General features: G+C 43.1%; 1 protein-coding gene across 1 annotated transcript; it reads left to right on the top strand.

Moving 5' to 3' along the window:
* The first annotated feature begins 1,482 nt into the window (after positions 1-1,482).
* On the top strand, positions 1,483-9,511 carry LOC127571566 (acyl-coenzyme A thioesterase 5-like). The gene is made up of 3 exons (XM_052018067.1): positions 1,483-2,590; positions 4,680-4,882; positions 7,838-9,511. The coding sequence occupies exons 1-3, from the start codon at positions 2,023-2,025 to the stop codon at positions 8,405-8,407; spliced, it is 1,341 nt and encodes a 446-aa protein (XP_051874027.1). The 5' UTR covers positions 1,483-2,022; the 3' UTR covers positions 8,408-9,511.
* The last annotated feature ends 11,009 nt before the right edge of the window (positions 9,512-20,520 follow it).

The following is a 20,520-nucleotide window of genomic DNA, read 5'->3' as shown; positions in this document are numbered from 1 at the left end:
AAGGTAGATGGGACTAGGCAGAAGATCAGGCCACATAGACTAGATGGGCCGAAGGGCCTGTTTTTATGCTGTAGTGCTCTATGACTATTATTGAGAATAAGAGCTAAGGAAGAGGATTGAGATTGACAAAGGCCTGAGGCTATTAGTTTTAAAGCAAACAAGTGAAAAAATCATCAGCTATTATCGGTCAGAACGGATTAGATTGCATCAGTAGGTCTAGAATGCCAGCGTCTAAGTGGTGGTAGGACAAGGATATTTTCACATCTAAGGGTATTTGATCCTCATATGCCATACTATTAACCCATAAGAGAAAACACCAAAAATGTTGTTATTTTGACAACAAATTCTGGCCCCTACCATTGCTTATAACTGGACAGCCCATTCCTTCTAAAATGGAGACTGGTTTTACCAGTGTGCTTTCCTGGGTTTTAACTTGAGTGACTGAGCCACTGTCTTTTACAGTTATTAACAAACGGCTCACTGTTTTTTCAAGAATTAATTTTTTAAAAAGTGTAAAACGCCAGATGAAGTTTTTAATTATCTGTTCTCCAGCTATTATGCAAACATCCCGTGAATTACTATGGGATATGGAATCGCTGGCAAAACAAGCATTTATCGTCCATTCCTAATATCCCCAGAGAAGGTAGTAGTAATATAGCTAGGAGAGTCTTTACGTCCAGCTAAATGCCACTGTTGAATCATATATCACAAAATAGATTTTGAATATATGGTGAACACCAACTTTTAAATTATTTTCTTTTACTATTTTCCTATAAAGGATTTTAACTTCGCATTTCCCCAAGATTCAATCCATAGAGTGTTAAGATATCCTTGAAGAAAAGTTGTTTGTATAACCACAAAATGAAATATTGGTAATGGTTTATAAGTTTGTACATTTATGGCCTTATGTGATCTTTGTACTGTAATTGTATTAATAACTACCAAATATTTTGCACTAGCTTTTCTGGAGTCCACGAATCAAAGAACAGTCTAAATGAGTCAACCACAAGATGAGAGCAGTGTCTCCAGGTTAAGCTCCCTCTTGTGATCATTTTTGATACGTGCAAAACAGTCAATCTTTCGGAGCCGCGATTCACGCTGTTCGTGCATATTAAGTATTTATCCCGAGGTCTTGGGAGCAAGAAATGAGGGAAAATTGAGATATGAAAAAATATTTATCTCAATAATATGAAATAAAAACAGTAAATGTTGAGCAGGTTAGGAAGCATCTGTGGAAAGAGAAATATCAACATCTTCGGGCCTGCGTCCCTTCGTCGGGTTTAGCAAAGGGTCGCAGACCTGAGACGTTGACTGTTGAATTTTTCCAGTTCAGATATTCAATATTTGCAGTTTTGATGTTCACAGAATAGTTCGAATCAGATTGAGAGACTGGATGTGGGTCAATTGGCGGTGTTGAGAAATGTTTAATATGAAACACTCAACTCGGTCCAATGCCAATTAACGTCTGAGCTCAGACTCAATTGAAATTACTGCAAAGGATGCCAGTTTGGACATTGCGGTTGCCCTCTCTTGTAAGCCCAACATCTGATATCGAATCCCTTTTGGATAGTTATCTCCTTCCCTTTAGAATGTCCTAGTATTATATTAAACAGAGACGGTAAAATATTCCGGAGTTTCAAAGCGTTCAGGTCGAGAAATAACCCCGCAGCTGCATTCTCGTTCTCACCCAACCCACTTTTCCAAGCTCCCCGCCCCAAATGTCATTGTGTCTCGAACTTCCCCAACTGGAATCCCTTAATTTTTAAGCAAAAAAAAATGCAAGTTTCTTTCGCCACGGGCATGAGTAGATGTTTACATCATTTTGCAGATGCGTTAACACACCAAAAGTTTGGTCGGTGAAAAACAAATCTAATTGGAGCGCGTCTGTGCTGTAGCCTGCTTCAGCGATTGAGTCTGCGTTTGATTGATTCCCGTCTGGAGTTGCTACTTTATGTTGGTTTGGGGGTGGGTGAACGTGAGGTGTAAAGGTCACCGTCGCTTTATTCGGTTGTGGCCGCAAAGATGTTGGGGCGAGCGGCCTCTTGGCTGCTGCGGGGTGGCTGCGGACCTTGGCGGTGCCCGGGCAGCAAGAGCTGCAGCCCAGGGTGGCGCGGTGCAGCCACGCTCTCGGTCACGCCGCAGCGGAGCCTGGCCGACGAGCCGGTGTGCATCCGTGCGGCGGGGCTGTCCCCGCACCAGGAGGTCACGCTGCGAGCCCAGGTGCTCACCGACAGCGAACAAATGTTCGACTCCAGCGCCCAGTACCGCGCCGACGACCGCGGGCTGCTCGACGTCAGCCGCTCACCCTCGTTGGGCGGCGACTACCTGGGCGTGGTGCCCATGGGGCTCTTCTGGACCCTCTCTCCCGCCAGCATGGAGATGCCCTACCAGAAACTGAGGCCCTGCACCAATCTGACCGGCAGGCCCATGCGAGTCGACCTGTCCTTGCACTCGGGCCACACGCAGGCTGGCATGATCCCTGGACAGATCCTGGCCAAGCAGGTCGTCGAGAGGTGGTACAGCAAACCCGGAGTCCGCTGGATAAGGCTAAGGGAAGGCAAGATAAGGGGCAGCTTGTTTCTGCCTCCAGGTAAGCGAAGGGGCTTCAGCTGCTCCGGGAGTCGTGGTGGTGATGAGGAGGGTGTTACATAGAACAGTACAACGCAGGAACAGGCCCTTCGGCCCACCATGTCTGTGCCAACCATGATGCCAGTCTATTAATCCCATCTACCTGCACGTGGTCGGTATCTCTCTTTTCCTCGCCTGTTCATGTGCCTGTCTAAATGCCCCTTAAATGTTGCTATTGTATCTGCTTCTTGCCCCTCCCCTAGCAGGGCGTTCCAGGCACCTATCACTCTCTGCAAAACAGAACACTTGCCTCCTACATCTCCTTTAATTTAACCCTTTCACCTTAAAGCTATGTCCTTTAGTATTTGACATTTCCACCCTGGGAAAAAGACTATCTAATCTACATATGCCTCTCATAATTTTATATACTGTACTTCTAGCAGTTTGCCCTTCAGCATCTGATGCTCCAGAGAAAACAATACAAGTTTGACCAACCTCTTCTTGTAGCTGATGCTCTCCAGTCCAGGCAACATCCTGATAAACCACTTCTGCACTCTCTCCTAAGTCTCCACATCCCTCCTGTAATGTGGCAAACAGAACTGCACACAAGACTCCAAATGTGGCTTTACTAAAGTTTTGTACAGTATTTGACCTCCCACAATGCAACAGTTCACACTTGTCCAGTCTAATCTCCATCTGCCATTTCTCCACCCAAATTTCCAGCTGATTTATATCCTGCTGTTTCTACTTCCTCCTTAATATTGACATGCCCTAGAATATCAACATATTCTTCCCGTTTCTTTCCCCTCCTCCATCTTCCAATCACCCACACTCTCCTTCCCCTGGGTCCCCTCACCCTACTGTTTCCATCTGCCCACCCCACCTCCCTTATCTGATTCCATGTTCCACCTTCCCTTTCTGTCAGATTCCATCAGCCTTTTGTCACCACCCTCCCCCCCCATCACCTCCCAGCCTCTTGCTGGTTCCACTCTTCCCTCCTCCATCTGCCCATCACCCCACCTATCACTTACTAGCTCTTGCTCCACCCCTTCCCTTCACCTCTTTGTACTGGCTCTCACCCCTCCATCTTTCAGTCCAGATGAAGGGTCTTGACCTGAAATACCAACTGTCCATTTCCCTCTACAGATGTTGCATGACCTGCTGAGTTCCTCCAGTATCTTCTTTGTTGCTCGAGATTCCAGTATCTGCAGTCTCTTGTGCCTCCAGAACTTTTTTTTCTTCTTATCCCAATTACCTATTTTACTAGGAGCCATAGTGCTGAACTCAGTCCAGTCCTGCTTCTGGAATACTGCTTTACCTTGTCAGAAGCAAGGCTATGATGAGATCAGGAACTGGAGTGCCAGCACTGCCCTTACTGAATGTCAACAAGATAGTAGTATGTGTGGCTGTCACTTGAAACCATTATTGATGAATCCTTCTGTTGCTTTGCTGATGATTGGGAGAAGTTTATAAGTGGCTGATTTCTGAGGACAGGTTGTGGATAATACTGAGAAATTTTTGAATGTTGCTCTGAATCCTTATCTGTGGTTTGTCCAGACACTGGTGTATTGTTGGGTTCTGAGGCACCCTAGTACTGAAAAAGACTGATGCACTTAAAGCCTGATCAACAGATCATAATTCGCCATGGACTTAGGAATACTCTGTGACCCGTGGAAGAATAATTTTGAAATTGTGTAGTATGAAATGTGCTTTCACATAAAGAAGTTAAAGTGAAGAGCAGAGACATATTTAAGGGATTTGCTGTATTCCACATGAGGATGAAAGGAAAAGAATGGTATACTGATGGTCCTCGTGAGCCTCCTAATCTTGCACCATAAACACCAATCTAAAACCGTGGGCAGAATTTTTTCTTCCAGTGATGTATTTGAAACAGTTACCAGAATTTAATTTTAATTGGAACTTGGTGTCTGCACAATTCTGTTAAAAGTGCTGCATTTTTTTTTATTCCAGTACTGAACAACTGTGATGATGTTAAAACTCGGGACAAAATTCGTGACTGTATTTCAAAGCAAATGGCTGCAGGTTTCAGAAAAAATATATATAAGTAATCATTTTTTTAATAAGCACTTTTGTTCTTGTTGTTTCTTCAGGAAATGGTCCTTTCCCTGGAGTAATCGACCTGTTTGGAGATGAAGGTGGTTTGACTGAGTTCCGTGCCTGTCTCCTTGCAAATCGAGGCTTTGCTGCCTTTGCTCTTCCCTACTTTGGGTTTGAGGATCTACCAATGATCCTGACAGATTTTCATTTAGAATATTTTGAAGAGGCTGCAAATTACTTATGGAAGCATCCTAAGGTAAGATCTGCCTGTGGTTTCCTCCAGTTATTTGTTGAGACCCAAGTTCCTTTGTTCACGTTTAATCACAACCATATAGTGATTATTATACCCTAAGCATAATTACGTGTGACCTATGTCTTCCAATTCAAAAGTTGCGCATCATGGATGAGCATTTTCATGACCAACCCAAGATGAAACCTCTGCCTTGGTCAGTGAAACATCCCTATGATTCAATCAATCAATGTCACCTTCCTCCAAAGGTTATTTATACTCAACAGGTCTGTTTTTGTGGCCATATTTCCTCTGAGGACCAACTGGGTTTACTCCTCTCCCAGCATTCTCAGAATAAAGGAACATCCCTTTAGAATTGAGATGGGGAGGAATTTCTTCAGCCAGAGGGTGGTGAATCTGTGGAATTCGTTGCTACAGAGGGCTGTGGAGGCTGAGTCATTGGCTGTATTTAAGGCAGAGATTGATAGGTTCTTGATATGTTTGAGAGTTAAGATTTACTAGGAGAAGGCGGGAAATGGATTGAGGGGAATTGAATGGCAGAGTAGACTCAATGGGCTGAGTGGCCTAATTCTCCTCTTATCTTATGGTCTTAATGGCCATTCTTGGGAATAAGCTTGTGGCTTAGGTATTTAGGTATTGTCAACCCCTAAATCTCTATCACTTTGAACCCCCAAACTTTGATTTGTACCAGTGGTATGAGTAGTTAATTGTATCAAAATCAGTTTCTCAGTTGGGTTTATGCCAGTGCTTTGGTTTAAGTGATTATCTTTCTATGAGCTACATTATCTGATTCACGCTTTGCTGTTAAGTATCTGTGTGTGTCCTGAGATCTCCCCAAAGCCAGTTCTTGGATCTCAAAAACTTACTGATTATGTTAATGATCCAGAGGAGAAAGCAGAGTGTAAGGTATCCAACATTGCCAGTAACACCAGAGGTAGATGGGAGGACATGTTGTGATGAAGATTTTTGGATTGTGCAACAAAATGACACGTGGGTGAACACTTGGCAAATGGAGTTTCATGTGGGGAAAGGTCTGAGGTCATGCACTTTGGGAAGAGGAATCAAAAGGTAGATTACCATCCAAATGGAGAGAAATTGCAAATGAGTGAAGTGCAAAGATATACTAGTATCTTTAAAAGATATACTAGTACTGAAGGCAGTCTAAAAGAGATTCATTAAACTAATTTGGGATGAAAGGATTTTGCTATCATGAGCTGCTGAAGAAGTTGGATCTGCTTTTAAGGGTTTAGAAGAATTAAGATTGATCTTATTGAAACCTAAGATCCTAAGGGGGCAGGAGAGGGTAGATGTTGAGATGTTTCCATTATTAGGAGAGCTTGAACAAGGGGACACGATTACAAGATGAGGGGGTGGTCATTTAAAACAGGTGTGTCATAATTTCTTACCACAGAGGGTGTTGAATCTCTGGAATTTGCTATTATAGAAGGTTGTGGAGACTTGATAATTGTAGACTAGAAGAGGAGATTGATAAATTTTAGAAAAGTCAGGGAATTTAGGGCTATGCGGAACTGGCATCGAGGTTACGGCTCAGCTATGGCCCTACTGAATGATGGGGCAAGCTTAAGAGGCTTGGTGGCCGCCTCCTGCTGCTATTTTTTTGTGTTCTTCCGTGCAAAGTCACCGAACATTTCCAGAGTAAGTTGCCTCAGTTGCACTTGCACAAACACACTGTGGTAGCCCAGCACCATGCCAGTGTCATCAAGTGTGAGTCAATCTTTAGCTTTCAGGTAATGTTAAAAGAACACCGGCTCTGGAAATTTAGGCTTATCTGTCCATGTCTCGGGCAGACGTCAAGTTATCAGACACATTTCTTTTTAAGTGTTCATATACGAGGTCACAAACTTTTCCAAGAAGGTAATAATTATATCCATTGCATCTTCCATGACTTCAACTTCAAAATCAAACTAATATGTCTTTTTGATTTGTACCCAGGTCATTTAATTCACTCAAAAACCATTGGCTCTTCCCAGTCGGTGGAGTAACTTCTCATTTGTGATCTAGAATGTGTGATTGAAAGTACCATTTCATCCTATTCAGGAGCTCTGGAAGACCTTCAATACAATGTCACACAGTCCAATAAGTTAACATTCCATGACCCTTCATCAGTTCTGAGCTTTTCCAGTATTTTCTACCATTATTAGTGTCACACATCACAGAACCAGGCCCTTCAGCCCCCCATGTCTATGTAAGCTATCATGTACTCATGTCATTTACTAACACTTGGTCTTAGCCTACTTTGCCAAGTGCTCATCCAGATACTGTGACATGGGGAAAAGTGTCTGAGTATTTACCTATGCCTCTCAATTTTGTAAGCTCCATCAGGTACCCTCTCGACCTCCTCTGCTCCAAGGAAAACAAACCCAGCCTTTTCCAGTGTCTGGATTGAAAAGACCATACCAGCCTTAGTTTATCCACTATCTTATCTTGAGGGCTGGGTAAGTTTGGTGGCCTTATATTCAATTCCCCCGGGATAGCATTTATTTCTTTTTGGGTCTGCTCCTTATCACTTCCTCACATACAGGATCTAATTTTCACTGTTACTTGTTTGGTATTCACTCTCAACTTACGACTAGTCTGTGGCACAATGCACAAATATGTTACAATACCACTTTACTACATTATATCAGTGTGAATGATCTTCCTTCAGGTATATAATCTCTTGGGACTGCCTCAAATAATAAATAAAATTTATGTCACATTCTGAGAATGAATGTTATGTTTTGTGATGCGTGTCTTTGACATGTCATCTTTGAAAATTACTTTCTGCCTTTCATGTATGTGTGGGAAAGGTTGAAATGGAATTAAAATGTCAATCATTTATTGAACAATATAGATTGCACTGTTGTGAATGCTTATTATATTTTTGAACTAGTTATGTATGAATGCTAAGATTTATGTTACTTAGAGTGAGTGTCTATAATGGATTTTGAATTTTTGTAGGTGAAAGGGCCTGGTATTGGAGTGATAGGTTCTTCAAAAGGTGCGGATTTGGCTCTATCAATGATCACGTTTATACCAAAAGTGAAGGCATCTGTTTGTATCTCTGGCTGTAATGCAAACACTCTAACGGATTTGTATTACAAGGATATGCATCTCTCCAGTGTGACTTGCAATATAGATAAAATCATTCGTTTGGACTCGGGGGTTCTAGATATGTCTGGATCACTTAGCAACCCCAACGAAAATCAAAAAAGCATCATCCCTTTAGAAAAAGCTGAAGGACACATCTTGTTTGTGGTAGGAGAAGATGACAAGATCTGGAACAGTAAATTGTTTGCTGAGGAAGCAATAAAAAGACTGAATGCACATGGGAAAGATAACTATGAACTCCTCAGTTACCCAGGAGCTGGGCATCATATTGAACCTCCATGTTCTCCATATTGTTTTGCTCTGATTGACCGGTTCCTTGGTCATCCAGTACTGTCAGGAGGAGAACCAATAAAACACTGCTACGCCCAAGAAGATTCCTGGCAAAAGATTCAAGAGTTCTTGCATTTACATTTACATTGAAATGCGTTACAGATTTAAGAAGATTCCTCTTTAACAAAAGTGTTACTTGGTCTAAGAAATTCTTCTGTACTTCATGCGGAAAAACTGTACAAAGAGCACAGTCCAAGAACATCTGAAATTCATAACTGCCAATAACATTACGGTTGGAATGCTTTTTGTTCAAAAATACTCCATTAATCAAGAGTTCTGCTAAAGTAGCAATATCCAGTACTGTAGTGGTTTATTTCACCTTTGCACTAAGACTTGAAAGCTGTTGATTGTAATTGTTAGTTGTATTTTGTTGTCTTGGTGACAATTTAATTTCCTTCAACCATAATTAAATTGATCTTTTCCCCCTCTGCTTCTAAGATTGTAACACAGGTTAGGTTTAAAGTCATGGCTTCAAAATTAAGAATTTCATATGTAACCCTCAACGTCTTGATTTTTTTGATCCATCATTTTATTTTCTCCATCTCTCTTTCGCTGTTAACTTGATGGTGTTTTGGGACAAATTGCACTGTGAGTTCACCGTTGGAATCTGGTTTTGGACCTTCTATACATCCACGCAATGGGGGTTTTAGCTTGGGTAGCTGACAGATAAACAGGTATAACAACCATGGTTATTTTTGTTTACTCTTCTTTCTTGAGCCATGCACTATCAAGGTCCCTTGTATGTTTCATTTCTCTTTGGGCAGCTTTGAATATGAAAATTCCAGGTACCTAATGTAACAATTCCTTCCCCTCCCACCCCCACCCCCACCCCACAAGTAAACTAAACCTAACAACAAATCAAAACTTTTGTTCATCTGGAGTTCTCCACCATAGTTATTGTGGCCTTTGAACATGCACTTCTACAGTGTATTAATCGATAAGCAGTATTAGTGGAGTGGCCGACTTTCAAAGTACCTCGTGTTAGTCACTTGGTGCTTGCGAGTGGGACAAAGTAATGGTGCATACGAAGGCAGTGATGACATTGAATTAGTACATTCAAATACATATGAGATAACCAGAATTGTACCAGGGATGAATTCGGTTCCAGATTTATTCTAACACGAAAATTAGACTTAATTGTAGTGTTTTTCTATGGAATGTGTGTAATTAAAACATATGCTTATTTTGATTGGATGATTCAGTTGTCAGTAGTTTTTTATTGGAAGCTCTTCCTTGTTGGGGGGGAGGAGAAGTGTGAAGAGGCAGTATTTTGTTGTACTATTTAATTATTAGTGGGCAATATTGCAAAGAATGAAAACTGGAAATTTGTAACCAACTTCCAACCAATTGGAAAGACGCCCTTACTGAATCAGAAGAAACAATCACTTGATTGTAGTTGGGAGTCTATAAATTTAAAAACAAACTACAAGCATTTAATAAGCCTATTTAATGATCAGTTGTGAGGGAGATTCACTTCTTTCAAATAAATGCTCAAACATTTTGCTATGAAAAGAAATTCTGCATGCATGTTGATAATGGGAGTACTTCATGTTTTAAAATTGTGTGCTTCTTTGTTGCAAAACATGCTACAGTTGTGACACATTTCTCAGTTGTCACCATAATATTCATCACATTTAAAATGGACATTGCATAAATAAGGATTGACAATGGTGCTTGAGGATATCACATTTATTATTAGACAGGAGACCATTCAGCTTGAGAAACAAAGGACTGCAGATGCTGGAATCCAGATGAAAAACACAATGGTGCTGGAGGAACTCAGCAGGCCAGGCAGCATCTGTGGAGAAAAGCAGGTGGTCAACATTTTGGGTCAGGACCTTCTTCAGGACTGAAGATAGAAAAGGGGGAAGCCCAATATTTAGGAGGTAAAAGCAGAGCAGTGATAAGTGTACAAAAGAGGGGAGGCAGGGTGGGCACAGGGAGGTGATAGGTAGATGTAGGTAAGAGATAGCGATAGGCAGGTGCAGGAGAACCTGCCTATCACTCACCTAAAGTGGGAGAATTCAATATTCATGCCATTAGGCTGCAAGGTTCCAAGACAGAAAATGAGGTGGTGGAGGGGCAGTGGAAATTTCCTGGGGTGGGAGCAGGATGGGTGGGGTGGGGGGGGAGGAGGAGTGAACTAGGGAGTCGTGGAGAGAGCAGTCCCTGCGAAAGACAAAGGAGTGGGGAGTGAAAGATGTGCTTGGTGGTGGGGTCCCGTTGGAGATGGCGGAAGTGACAGAGAATGATGTGTTGGATACGTAGGCTGGTCGGATGAAATGTGAGGACAAGGAGGACCCTATCCCTGTTGGGTCTGGGAGGGGTGGGGGTGAGATCAGAGGTGTGGGAAATGGCAGAGATACGGGTGCAGCTTCTCGACCACAGTAGGGGGGAAGCCACGGTTAGTAAAGAAGTTGGACATCTTGGATGTCCTGGAGTGGAAAGCCTCATCATGGGGGCAGAGGCGGAGAAATTGAGAAAAAGGGATAGCGTCCTTGCAAGGGACAGGATGGGAGGCACCTGCTCCCATGATGAGGCTTTCCTCATCAGACTCATCAACACACACTAGGTGACCGTTTCGCAGAACACCTGCACTCTGTCCGTAACCGTGACCTGCATCTCCCCGTTGCCAGCCACTTCAACTCCCCCTCCCACACTATCACAGATAAGTCAGTTCTCGGCCTCCTCCACTGCCAAGAGAATTCCAAGTGCAAACTTGAAGAACAGCGCCTCATTTTCTGTCTTGGAACCTTGCAGCCTAACAGCATGAATGTTGAATTCTCCCACCTTAGGTAATCCCCACCCCCTAGCCCACAACCTCCCTCCTCCCCACCCACCCACCACCATGCTGCTGCTTCCCTTTCCTAGGCCTTTTTTCCCTCTTTCTCCTCACCTTTGACCCATCCCCGGTGGATCAGCTCTCCCCTCCCCCCGCACCTGCCTATCGCTATCTCTTAACTGCCTCTACCTATCACCTCCCTATGCCCACTCTGCCTCCCCTCTTTTGCCCACCTATCACTGCTCTGCTTTTCCCTTCTATAAATTGAGCTTCCCCCTTATCTATCTTTAGTCCTGAAGAAGGGTCCTGACCTGAAACGTTGACCGCCTGCTTTTCTCCACGGATGCTGTCTGGCCTGCTGAGTTCCTCCAGCATCATCATGCTTTTCATTAAGACCAGTCAGCTCACTGGGTCCGTGTTGGCTTCCAGTAGATCAGTCCCATCAGTCCCATTCTCCCCTTCATTTACCACTTAAAGCTAATTACAGAGACTGATTAACCTTCCAGTACAACATCTGAGAGACGGGAGGAAACTTGGGCACGGTGGTGGTGAGGGGAACACACCTAGCCACATGAAGAACATGTAAACTCTATACAAATGGTAACTGAGGTCAGGTTCGAATCCAGGTTCCTGGAGCTGTGAAGCAGCACATTAAATGTTGTGCCGCTTCTGAGATTCTCAATGTATATGGTCGCAAAACACTGATATGCCACTTTTTAGAAAAGTAGAGCTCAGGAAGAGATGTTTCAAGATTACACCGGTTTTATCCAGTTTCCTATTAAAGGCTATCTAGGCAGTACAGAAATCCTAAATACAATACTTAGAGTCACAGAGCAATACAGCACAGATACAGGCCCTTCAGCCCAATGGGTTCACGCCGACCACGGTGCTAGTCCCAATTTCCTGTGTTTGGCCCATATCCCTCTAAGCCACACCCCTCCATGTAATTATCCAAGTGTTTCTTAAGTAATACTATTGTACCTGCCTCAAATACTTCCTCTGGCAGCTCGTTCCATATACTCACTGCCGTCTGCATGAAAAAGTTGCCTCTTGGGTCCCTTTTAAATCTTTCTCCTCTCGCCCTAAATCTATGCCCACTAGTTATGGACTCCCCTACCCTAGGGAAAAGACTGTTACCATCCACCCTAGCTATGCCTCTCATAATTTTAAACATTTCTATAAGGTCACCCCTTATTCTCCTACGTTCCAAGGAATAAAGGCCTAGCCTGGCCAACCTTTCCCTATAACTCAGGCCCTCTAGTCCTGGCAACACCCTCGTAAATCTTTTCTGCATACTTTCCAGTTTAACCACATCTTTCCTATAACGGGTGACCAAAACTGTACACAGTACTCCAAGTGCGGCCTCACCAACCACTTATACAACGGCAACATAAAGTCCCAACTCCTGTACTCAATGCCCTGACTGATGAAGGCCAGCATTGCTAAATGCCTTTTTCACCACCCTGTCTATGTGTGACAGCACTTTCACCAAACTATGCACTTGTACTCCTAGGTCCCTTTGTTCACTCCCTAGTGCCCTACCATTCATAGTACAAGTCCTATGCTGGTTTGACTTTCCAAAATGCATCACCTCACACTTATCTGCATTGAAATTCATTTGCCACCCCTTAGCTCACTTCCCTAATTGATCAAGATCGCCCTATAATCTGTATTAACCACCTTCACTATCAACAATAACGCCTAATTTTGTGTCATCCACAAACTTGCTGATCAAGCCTTGTGCAGTCGCATCTAAATCATTTATAAAAATAATGAATAACGAGGATCCCAACATAGCCCCCTGCGGCACACCACTAGTCACTGGCCCCCATTCCAAGAAACAACCTTCAACCACCACCCTCTGCTTCCTACCTTTTGATTTTGAATCCAACTAACCAGCTCTCCCTGGATTCCATGGAACCTAACCTTCCAGACCAGCCTACCATGCAGGACCTTGTCAAAGGCCTTGCTGAGTCCAAATAGATAACATCCACTGCCCTACCCTCATCTACCTTTTTGGTTACCTCCTCGAAAAGGTTCATCAAACATGACTTTCCATGCACATAACCATGCTGACTCCTCCCAATCAGACTCTGTCTATCCAAATGCTGGTAGATTCTGTCCCTTGGAATTCCCTCCAGTAACTTCCAAACCACTGATGTCAGGCTGACCAACCTTATCTCTTGAGCAACCATGATTTTCTGCTCAGTAAACACCGAAGAGCAATATTCGTTAAAAATCCCACCCATCTTCTGTGGCTCAAGATATAAGCAACCCTGATGATCTCTACAGGGACCTACTCTCTCCCTAGCCACTCTTATACTCTTAATATAGCTACAGAACCTCTTGGGGCTTTCGTTAACCCTACCTGCCAGATCCATCCAATACCCTCTCTTTGCCCTTCTGATTACCCTCTTAAGAGTATTCTTAACCTTTTCATAGTCATCAATGGATTCATTCGTCCTCAACCTCCTAAACCCAATGTATGCTTCCTCCATTTTCTTGACCAGAGCCTCAATACCTCTCGTCAGCCAAGGTTCCCTAAACTTGCCAGGTTTACCCTTCACCCTAACAGGAACATGCTGCCCCGGACTCTTGATATCTCACTCTTAAAAGCCTCCCACCTGCCATTTGTTCCTTTCTCTTCAAACCGACTCACCCAATTGACCTCTGCTAGATCCTGCCTAATTTCCCCAAAATTAGTCCTGTTCCAGTTCAGGACCCTAACCTGTGGACCTGTCCTATCCTTTTCCATAACTATCTTAAAACTAGTAGAATTATGGTCTCTAGAGCCAAAGTGCTCCCTGACTGCCACTTCAGTTACCTGCCCTGCCTCATTCCCTCAGAGAAGGTCCAGTATTGCACCCTCCTGAGTAGGGCCCTCTATATATTGACTCAGGAAACTTTCCTGGACACATTTCATAAATTCCACCCCGTCCAGGCCCTTAACACTCTGGGTAGTCCAGTCAATACCGAGGAAATTAAAATCTCCCACAAATACTGTACAACCCCATTATTCTTACAACTATGAGCAATTTCTCTACACACCTGCTCCTCAAGATCCTGCTGACTATTTGGGGTCTATAATACAGCCCCACTAGAGTGACCCTCCCCTTCTTGTTTCCAAGTTCCACCCACATGGCCTCACTGGACAATTCCCCCAAGAATGTCATCGCTAAGTACTGCTGTTACATCCTCCCTTATCAAAAAGGCAACACCCCCTCCTCGTTTACCTGTACCTCTGTCATGCCTGAAGTATCTGTATTCTGGAATATTGACCTACCAGTCCTGCCCTTCTCTCAGCCATGTTTCTGTTATGGCTATAACATCCCAGTCCACAGAGCCAATCCATGCTCCGAGTTCGTCTGCGTTACCTGTTAAACCTCATGCATTGTAATAAATGCAGTTTAACTGAGTATTCCTTTCCCTGCCTTTACTGTGCCCCTGGCTATCCTGATTACTAAACTTGCTCTCGCTGGCTACTGCTTTATCCCATGACTTGCGCCTGCTCAGAGTCCCACTCCACTGCCAGTCTGGTTTAAAGCCTCCCGTGTAGCACCAGCAAATTTCCCTGCAAAGGATATTGGTCCCTCTCTGGTTCAAATGCAACCCATCCCTCTTGTACAGGTCACCTCTACCCCAGAAGTGATCCCAATGGTTAAAGAACCTGAATCCCTGCCCCCTGCACCAGCTCCTCACCCACAAGTTCATCTGGGGTATCCTTCCATCCTATCGATCAGTCATTCTTATTTAATCTTAACCTTCAAGATTTCTAGTACCTCTGTTGAATCTTAGACTAATGTGAGCCAGGGCGAAGTACACTGGCTTTGTCCCAAATCCGTTTTTGTTATAGATGTAAAGAAAAAAAGTCACTTCAACTAAAGGTTTTCCCATATTCTCGAATTGAAATGAAATGCAGTCAACCTGCAAACAAGTCTTTCCTTGAGAATTCAGTTCCTTTTTCCTTCATTCCAAGAGCACTTGGGTATCGTGTGAGGGCAACAACACAGTGAGATGAGTGTTAAATGAACGCCCCAATGTGCAATGTTATTTTCACGAAGATGGATATTGTCTGAATATAACTTGGATTCAGGGCTATCCAGTCCTGGACAACTCTACATCATTGTACCACGAAGCTATTTAGTTGGCCATGGGCGGATGAATCATCTGATGTGTATTTTTTGTACTTCTCAATTGAGGATTTAGCTGTTTGAATGTTCCCTGTTGTTTAAATACTCGTTATTATTACTTGAACTCCCTCCAACTTGCAACCCTGTGACCAGTCGGGGAGGTGGCGCCCAACCAGATGAACGGGAACGTCAGCTCACTGCGCGACACAGACAGAGCACAGAGCCCAGGGCTGTGACTGGGACACACCGTGTACCAGGTAGCCAGAGTTTGTCGGGGTTAGGGGGGGTGGGGCCAGTGTTACCAAGCCTGAATGACCGTGTGTGCATGGACGGAGCTCAGCGGCCACTACACCGGCACCAAGCCCATGGGGCTCTTCTGGTTGCTCACCCCCGCCACCCCATTCAGACGGCTGGTGAAGAGGGACGTGGCCGCTTCGCCGCTGTGGGTCCGCATCAAGGTGTTTGACGGGCACGGGGGTGACCCTCAGGAGCTGCCAGAGTGGCCTCTGGCCTCCTGTGTCAATGAGCGATGGTTCATGAGAGAAGGGGTCGCCAGGATCCCCGTGGGAGAGGGCAGGGTCCGCGGGGTGCTCTTCGTCCCACCTGGTAAGACAGAGTTATGAAGTAGACAATAAAATAATCATAGAGTCATACAACACGGAAACAGGTCCTGAGACCCAACTGGTCCATGACTACCATGATACCCATCTAAGTTGGACCCATTTGCCTGCATTTGGCCCATATCCCTCTAAACCTTTTCTATCCATGTGCTTGTCCAAATGTCTCTTAAATGTTGTTATTGTATCTGCCTCAACCACTTTCTCTGGCAGCTCATTCCTTTACGCACCACCCTCTGCTTGAAGAGGTTGCCCCTCAGATCCCTTTTAAATTTTTCCCCTCTCACCTCAAACCTATGCTGTCTAGTTTCTGATTCCCTTTCCCTGGGAAAAAGACTGTATGCATTCACACTGCACCCTTAATGATTTTATACACCTCTGTAAGATCACCGTTCAGTCTCCTACATTCCAAGGGATAAAATCCTAGCCTGCCCAACCTTTTGCTATAACTCCTCGTGTCATGGCAACATTTGTACATTATTACTATTATGTATATTATAAGTAACCAATATACCATCAATAGAATGCTTAAGATCTTTTATTTTGCTTTTCTGCTTCAAGAAGTTTTACTAATTGTTTTCATTCCCATACCCTTGCCACCACATGCACATGACATTTGATGCATGGAGCCATCTACTATGATTTTTTTTCAACAGCTCAATGTGATTGATTTCTTGAAAAGCTTTCCAATAAAAAACAAGCTATTTTTCGTTTTGAGAATGAAAAAGCAGCAATAATTCTGAGTTTGTGGCTTTTAGGAGTTAACACGATTTAATACGATTGCATTTCATAAAATCTGATCAGTTTGTCCAATATGTTTTGCATTCTGTATTCATGCACCTTTATTTGTGTCGCCAAGTTCAAGTCAGTAGCATAATTGGAATTCGGAATCGGCATAGATGGGCAATTGAGGAAAACTGGTTTGTTTGCAGTGGTGATTGGTGCCCTGACACCTTTTGAATGCAGACTCAATTTGATTGAATCCAAGTTGTGATTGGACTTTGTTTTTGGTTTTATATAGAAACAATTTTAGTTGAATTGCACTTGTTTAATGATTGTGATATTGAATTTCATTTTGGGGTCTAGGATTGCAACTAGCTAACTTGGATTGCAAAAGGGAGAAATTACTAATATTGTTTTACTAATTTTGTATAATAGTGCACAGCACCCCTTTCCAGTGTTAAAACAAAGGAGCATGCTGCCAATCAAGTTGCACCTCCTGAAAGAGAAAATTATTGTTCTAGATCCTTGTCTTGCCCCTTTTAAAATTTCCATTGCACCATCACCTAGCACTTTCCTTTTTTAAGGCTTGGTTAATTTTCTTTTTACCAATATTTCTAATTGCATTGTTTGTACAACATACTGTGCAAACAATATCACCTTCAAAGTCTTAGTAACAATCATTAATTTATATAAATGAGTTACCAACCAAGGAAATACCACTTTGAATTGTGATGCAATTTTTTTCAACATCTGACCCTTGGGATCTTGAATATTTCAACAAAATCACCCCTCATTCTTCTAAACTCCAAAGAGTACAGATCCAACTTCTTTAGCTGCTCATCTAGGACAACACCCCCATCCCAGGAATTTGTCTACTGAATCTCTTTGGACTGATTCCAATGCTAGTAAATCCCTTCTTAAAAAGGGAAACTATGCACAATACTCCAGGTGTTATCTTATCAATTGTACAATTGCATCAATACTTCCCCATTTCTAAATTCTGGCCCTCATGGAACGAAGGCTAATATGCCATTGGCAGTCCAAACTACTTGCTGCACCTGCCTGCTATCTTTTTGTGGTTCATGCACACGATTCCTCCATACTTCACTCATCTGCAATTTCTTTCCATGTAATTTGTCTTTTGATCCCTCTTACTGAAGTGTGTTACCTCACACTTTCCCACATTAAACTCCATTTCCCAAGTTTTTGCTCACTCACTCAATCTATGTATATCCCATGGAAGAGTCCAAGTATCCACTGCAGCATTGCCTCCCACCTATTTTCGGGTCATCGGCAATCTGCTCTCTCCTCCATGTCATTAATATTATATAAATGAGGGCCAACAAATGATCCTCAGGACACCATACCAGTTATACTTCCAGCCTGAAAAAGACCCATTTATTCGGACTCTGCCTTCTGTGTGATAATCAATCTTCAACACACTTTACCAATACCATGAGCTCTTACCTTGTGCACCAGCCTTTTAGATGGCTGTTAAGGATTTAGGAATGATAGAATTATGTGAATATAGCAGGCATTAATTCAGACAAAAATCAGTCTTCAGTTCTAATATAAAATTGCAAGCAGTAATAGGTAAAAGGACAACTTTGTAAACAAACAGTGCTGTCTACGGAGCACAGGCTACTCAGAGATATGGTTTGCAAACTGATATGACTGTGAGATGTTCTCATATGCATAAGCCAAATGTAATACAATGGGGTATGTTAATTGATCAATTAATCAAACTAGGCAACAGACAACTTCAGCTAAATTATTTTCCATCATCGTGATAGCGGTCAAGGAAACATCAAACATTGTCAGAGGCATATTTGCTCTGTTTATCAATAATTGGAATATTTGTGTACTTGGCTCTCACAACACTAATTTTGAGTGTCTGGGTTCTTTGTCCTTGGAGGCTTTTAGACTATCCATGTGAATTACATTGCCCAAGCAAAGGTGTTTGAACATTGAGAGGTGTCTTGTCAGTTACAGTGTGCTCCCATTGGTAAATGTGTAATTCATTGGAACCATTCGTTAAACACAAAATATTGAAGTAAACAACGTCATTGTCGTTATTGAAATTGTATTGAATTACCTGCTGTTATCCTAAGAGTGTAAAAAGTTGACGTACTTTAAGTTCAGGAGACTCTACAGAGAGGGTCTCCAAGAGAATGCCTGCTTGTCGTGATGAATGAAGAGCTTTTCTATCAACTGGCTTCCATCTACGAGTGACTCAGTTCACAGTCACAACAGTGGCACCTTGTCAAATGCCTTCTGGAAATCCAAATACATGACACCTACAGGTTCCCTTCTATTGACCCTGCTTGTTACATTCACAAAGAACCCCACCAAATTTGTCAAACATGAGTTACCTTTCACAAAACCATGTATGTTAAGCTTTTCTACATGACTATCTATTTCTTTCTTGATTATAGACTCCAGTATTTTGCCAACAACAGACATTAGGCTAACAGGCCCATGGTTTCCAACTTGTTATCTCCCTCCCTTCTTGAACAAGGGAGTCACATTTGTGGTTTTACAATTGTTGGTATCCTACCGGAACATGATTAGTTTTGAAAAGCTTCAACCAACGGTTCCACTAGTTCTGCAGCCACTTCCTTTAAAACCTTGACAGCAGGCCATCAGGTCCGGGAGACTTGTCTGCCTTTAGTACTATTAGCTTTTCCACCATTTTGTTCCTCTGATAGAGATTGTTGCAAGCTATTTTGATGCTAATAAGGAGAGAGAAAACTGATTATGGAATAAAACTGGCTAGCAATATCAAAACAAATAGCAGTAGTTTCTATGGGTATATAAAAAGGAAGTGGGTGGCTAAGGTAAATGTGGGATTCCTGGAGGGTGAGACAAAGGAATTAATAACAAGAAACAAGAAAATGATAGACAAGAAAATGATAGACAGGTTAAACTAATCCTTTGCATCCGTGTTCACAGTGGAGAAGTCTGCCAATATCCCAGAGATAACAGTTGGACCAGCTACAGGCGCCATCTATTGGTTGAGCAGAGATCCTCAGCAACGGCTTGGCACCAGTGGGTTTGCTGAAGGTTTGGAAGAAGTACAAGCACGTTTTCACTGACTTGTACAGAGGCATTGTTGGGTACATGATCCACATTCACAAGTCTGGGGCCCAAGCCCATTTTTTTGTCATCCATGACCAGCTCCCTATACCTTTATGCCACAAGTGGAGGAAGAGTTACACAAGAGAAAAGAATGGGGTGCAGTGCACATTCAACGTGGTTACTGGGCAACACTTTTAGTGGTGGTTCTCAAAGCACACAAGATGGTGAGAATATGTTGGGACTATAAAGCCAATCAGAACAGGACTGTTGAGGATGAACAGTATCCATTATCTACGTAACAAGCTTTGTTCATGGAGTTAGCAGGCTCTTGATATTTTTCAAGGCTGCACCTCTCTCATGGCTAAATGTGGATCTGGGAGTCAAATCTACCTAACCATTAATACACACAAGGAGTTGTATGCTTACACCGTTGCCATATAAGGTTGAGCTGACCCTGAAGATCTTTCTGTCTGTAATGGGCAAAATGCTGCAGAGGATTCTGAAGGGCTTGTGTGATGCAGATGATATTCTCATTGTTACAGAGGCCGAACAGTAGCATTGAAAGTGTTTGGCAGATTGCACAATAACAATGTATGATTGTAGTGGAAAAAATATGCATTAATGATGAATAAAGGTTGATCTTGTGGATTAGGCATTCCTATCTAGTTCAGCACACCTGGATACATTACTGTTTCCACCCAGCACCCACCAGTCTCTGTCCCTAAACTCCCCCCTCCCCCACTGGGCTCCACCAGCCCATTATCCTCCACTTAACCTGTTTCCACCTATCACCTACCAGTCCCAGTCTCAACCCTCCCTCTCGCCTCTTTATACTGGCTATTTCCCCTCCAATTCTCAGTCCTGAAGCAGTGT

Source organism: Pristis pectinata, chromosome 1 (assembly GCF_009764475.1).
Source record: "Pristis pectinata isolate sPriPec2 chromosome 1, sPriPec2.1.pri, whole genome shotgun sequence".
In the NCBI taxonomy this organism is placed as follows: Eukaryota; Metazoa; Chordata; class Chondrichthyes; order Rhinopristiformes; family Pristidae; genus Pristis; species Pristis pectinata.
The sequence above is the reverse complement of the archived record's forward strand: the minus strand, read 5'-3'. Positions and strand labels throughout refer to the sequence as shown.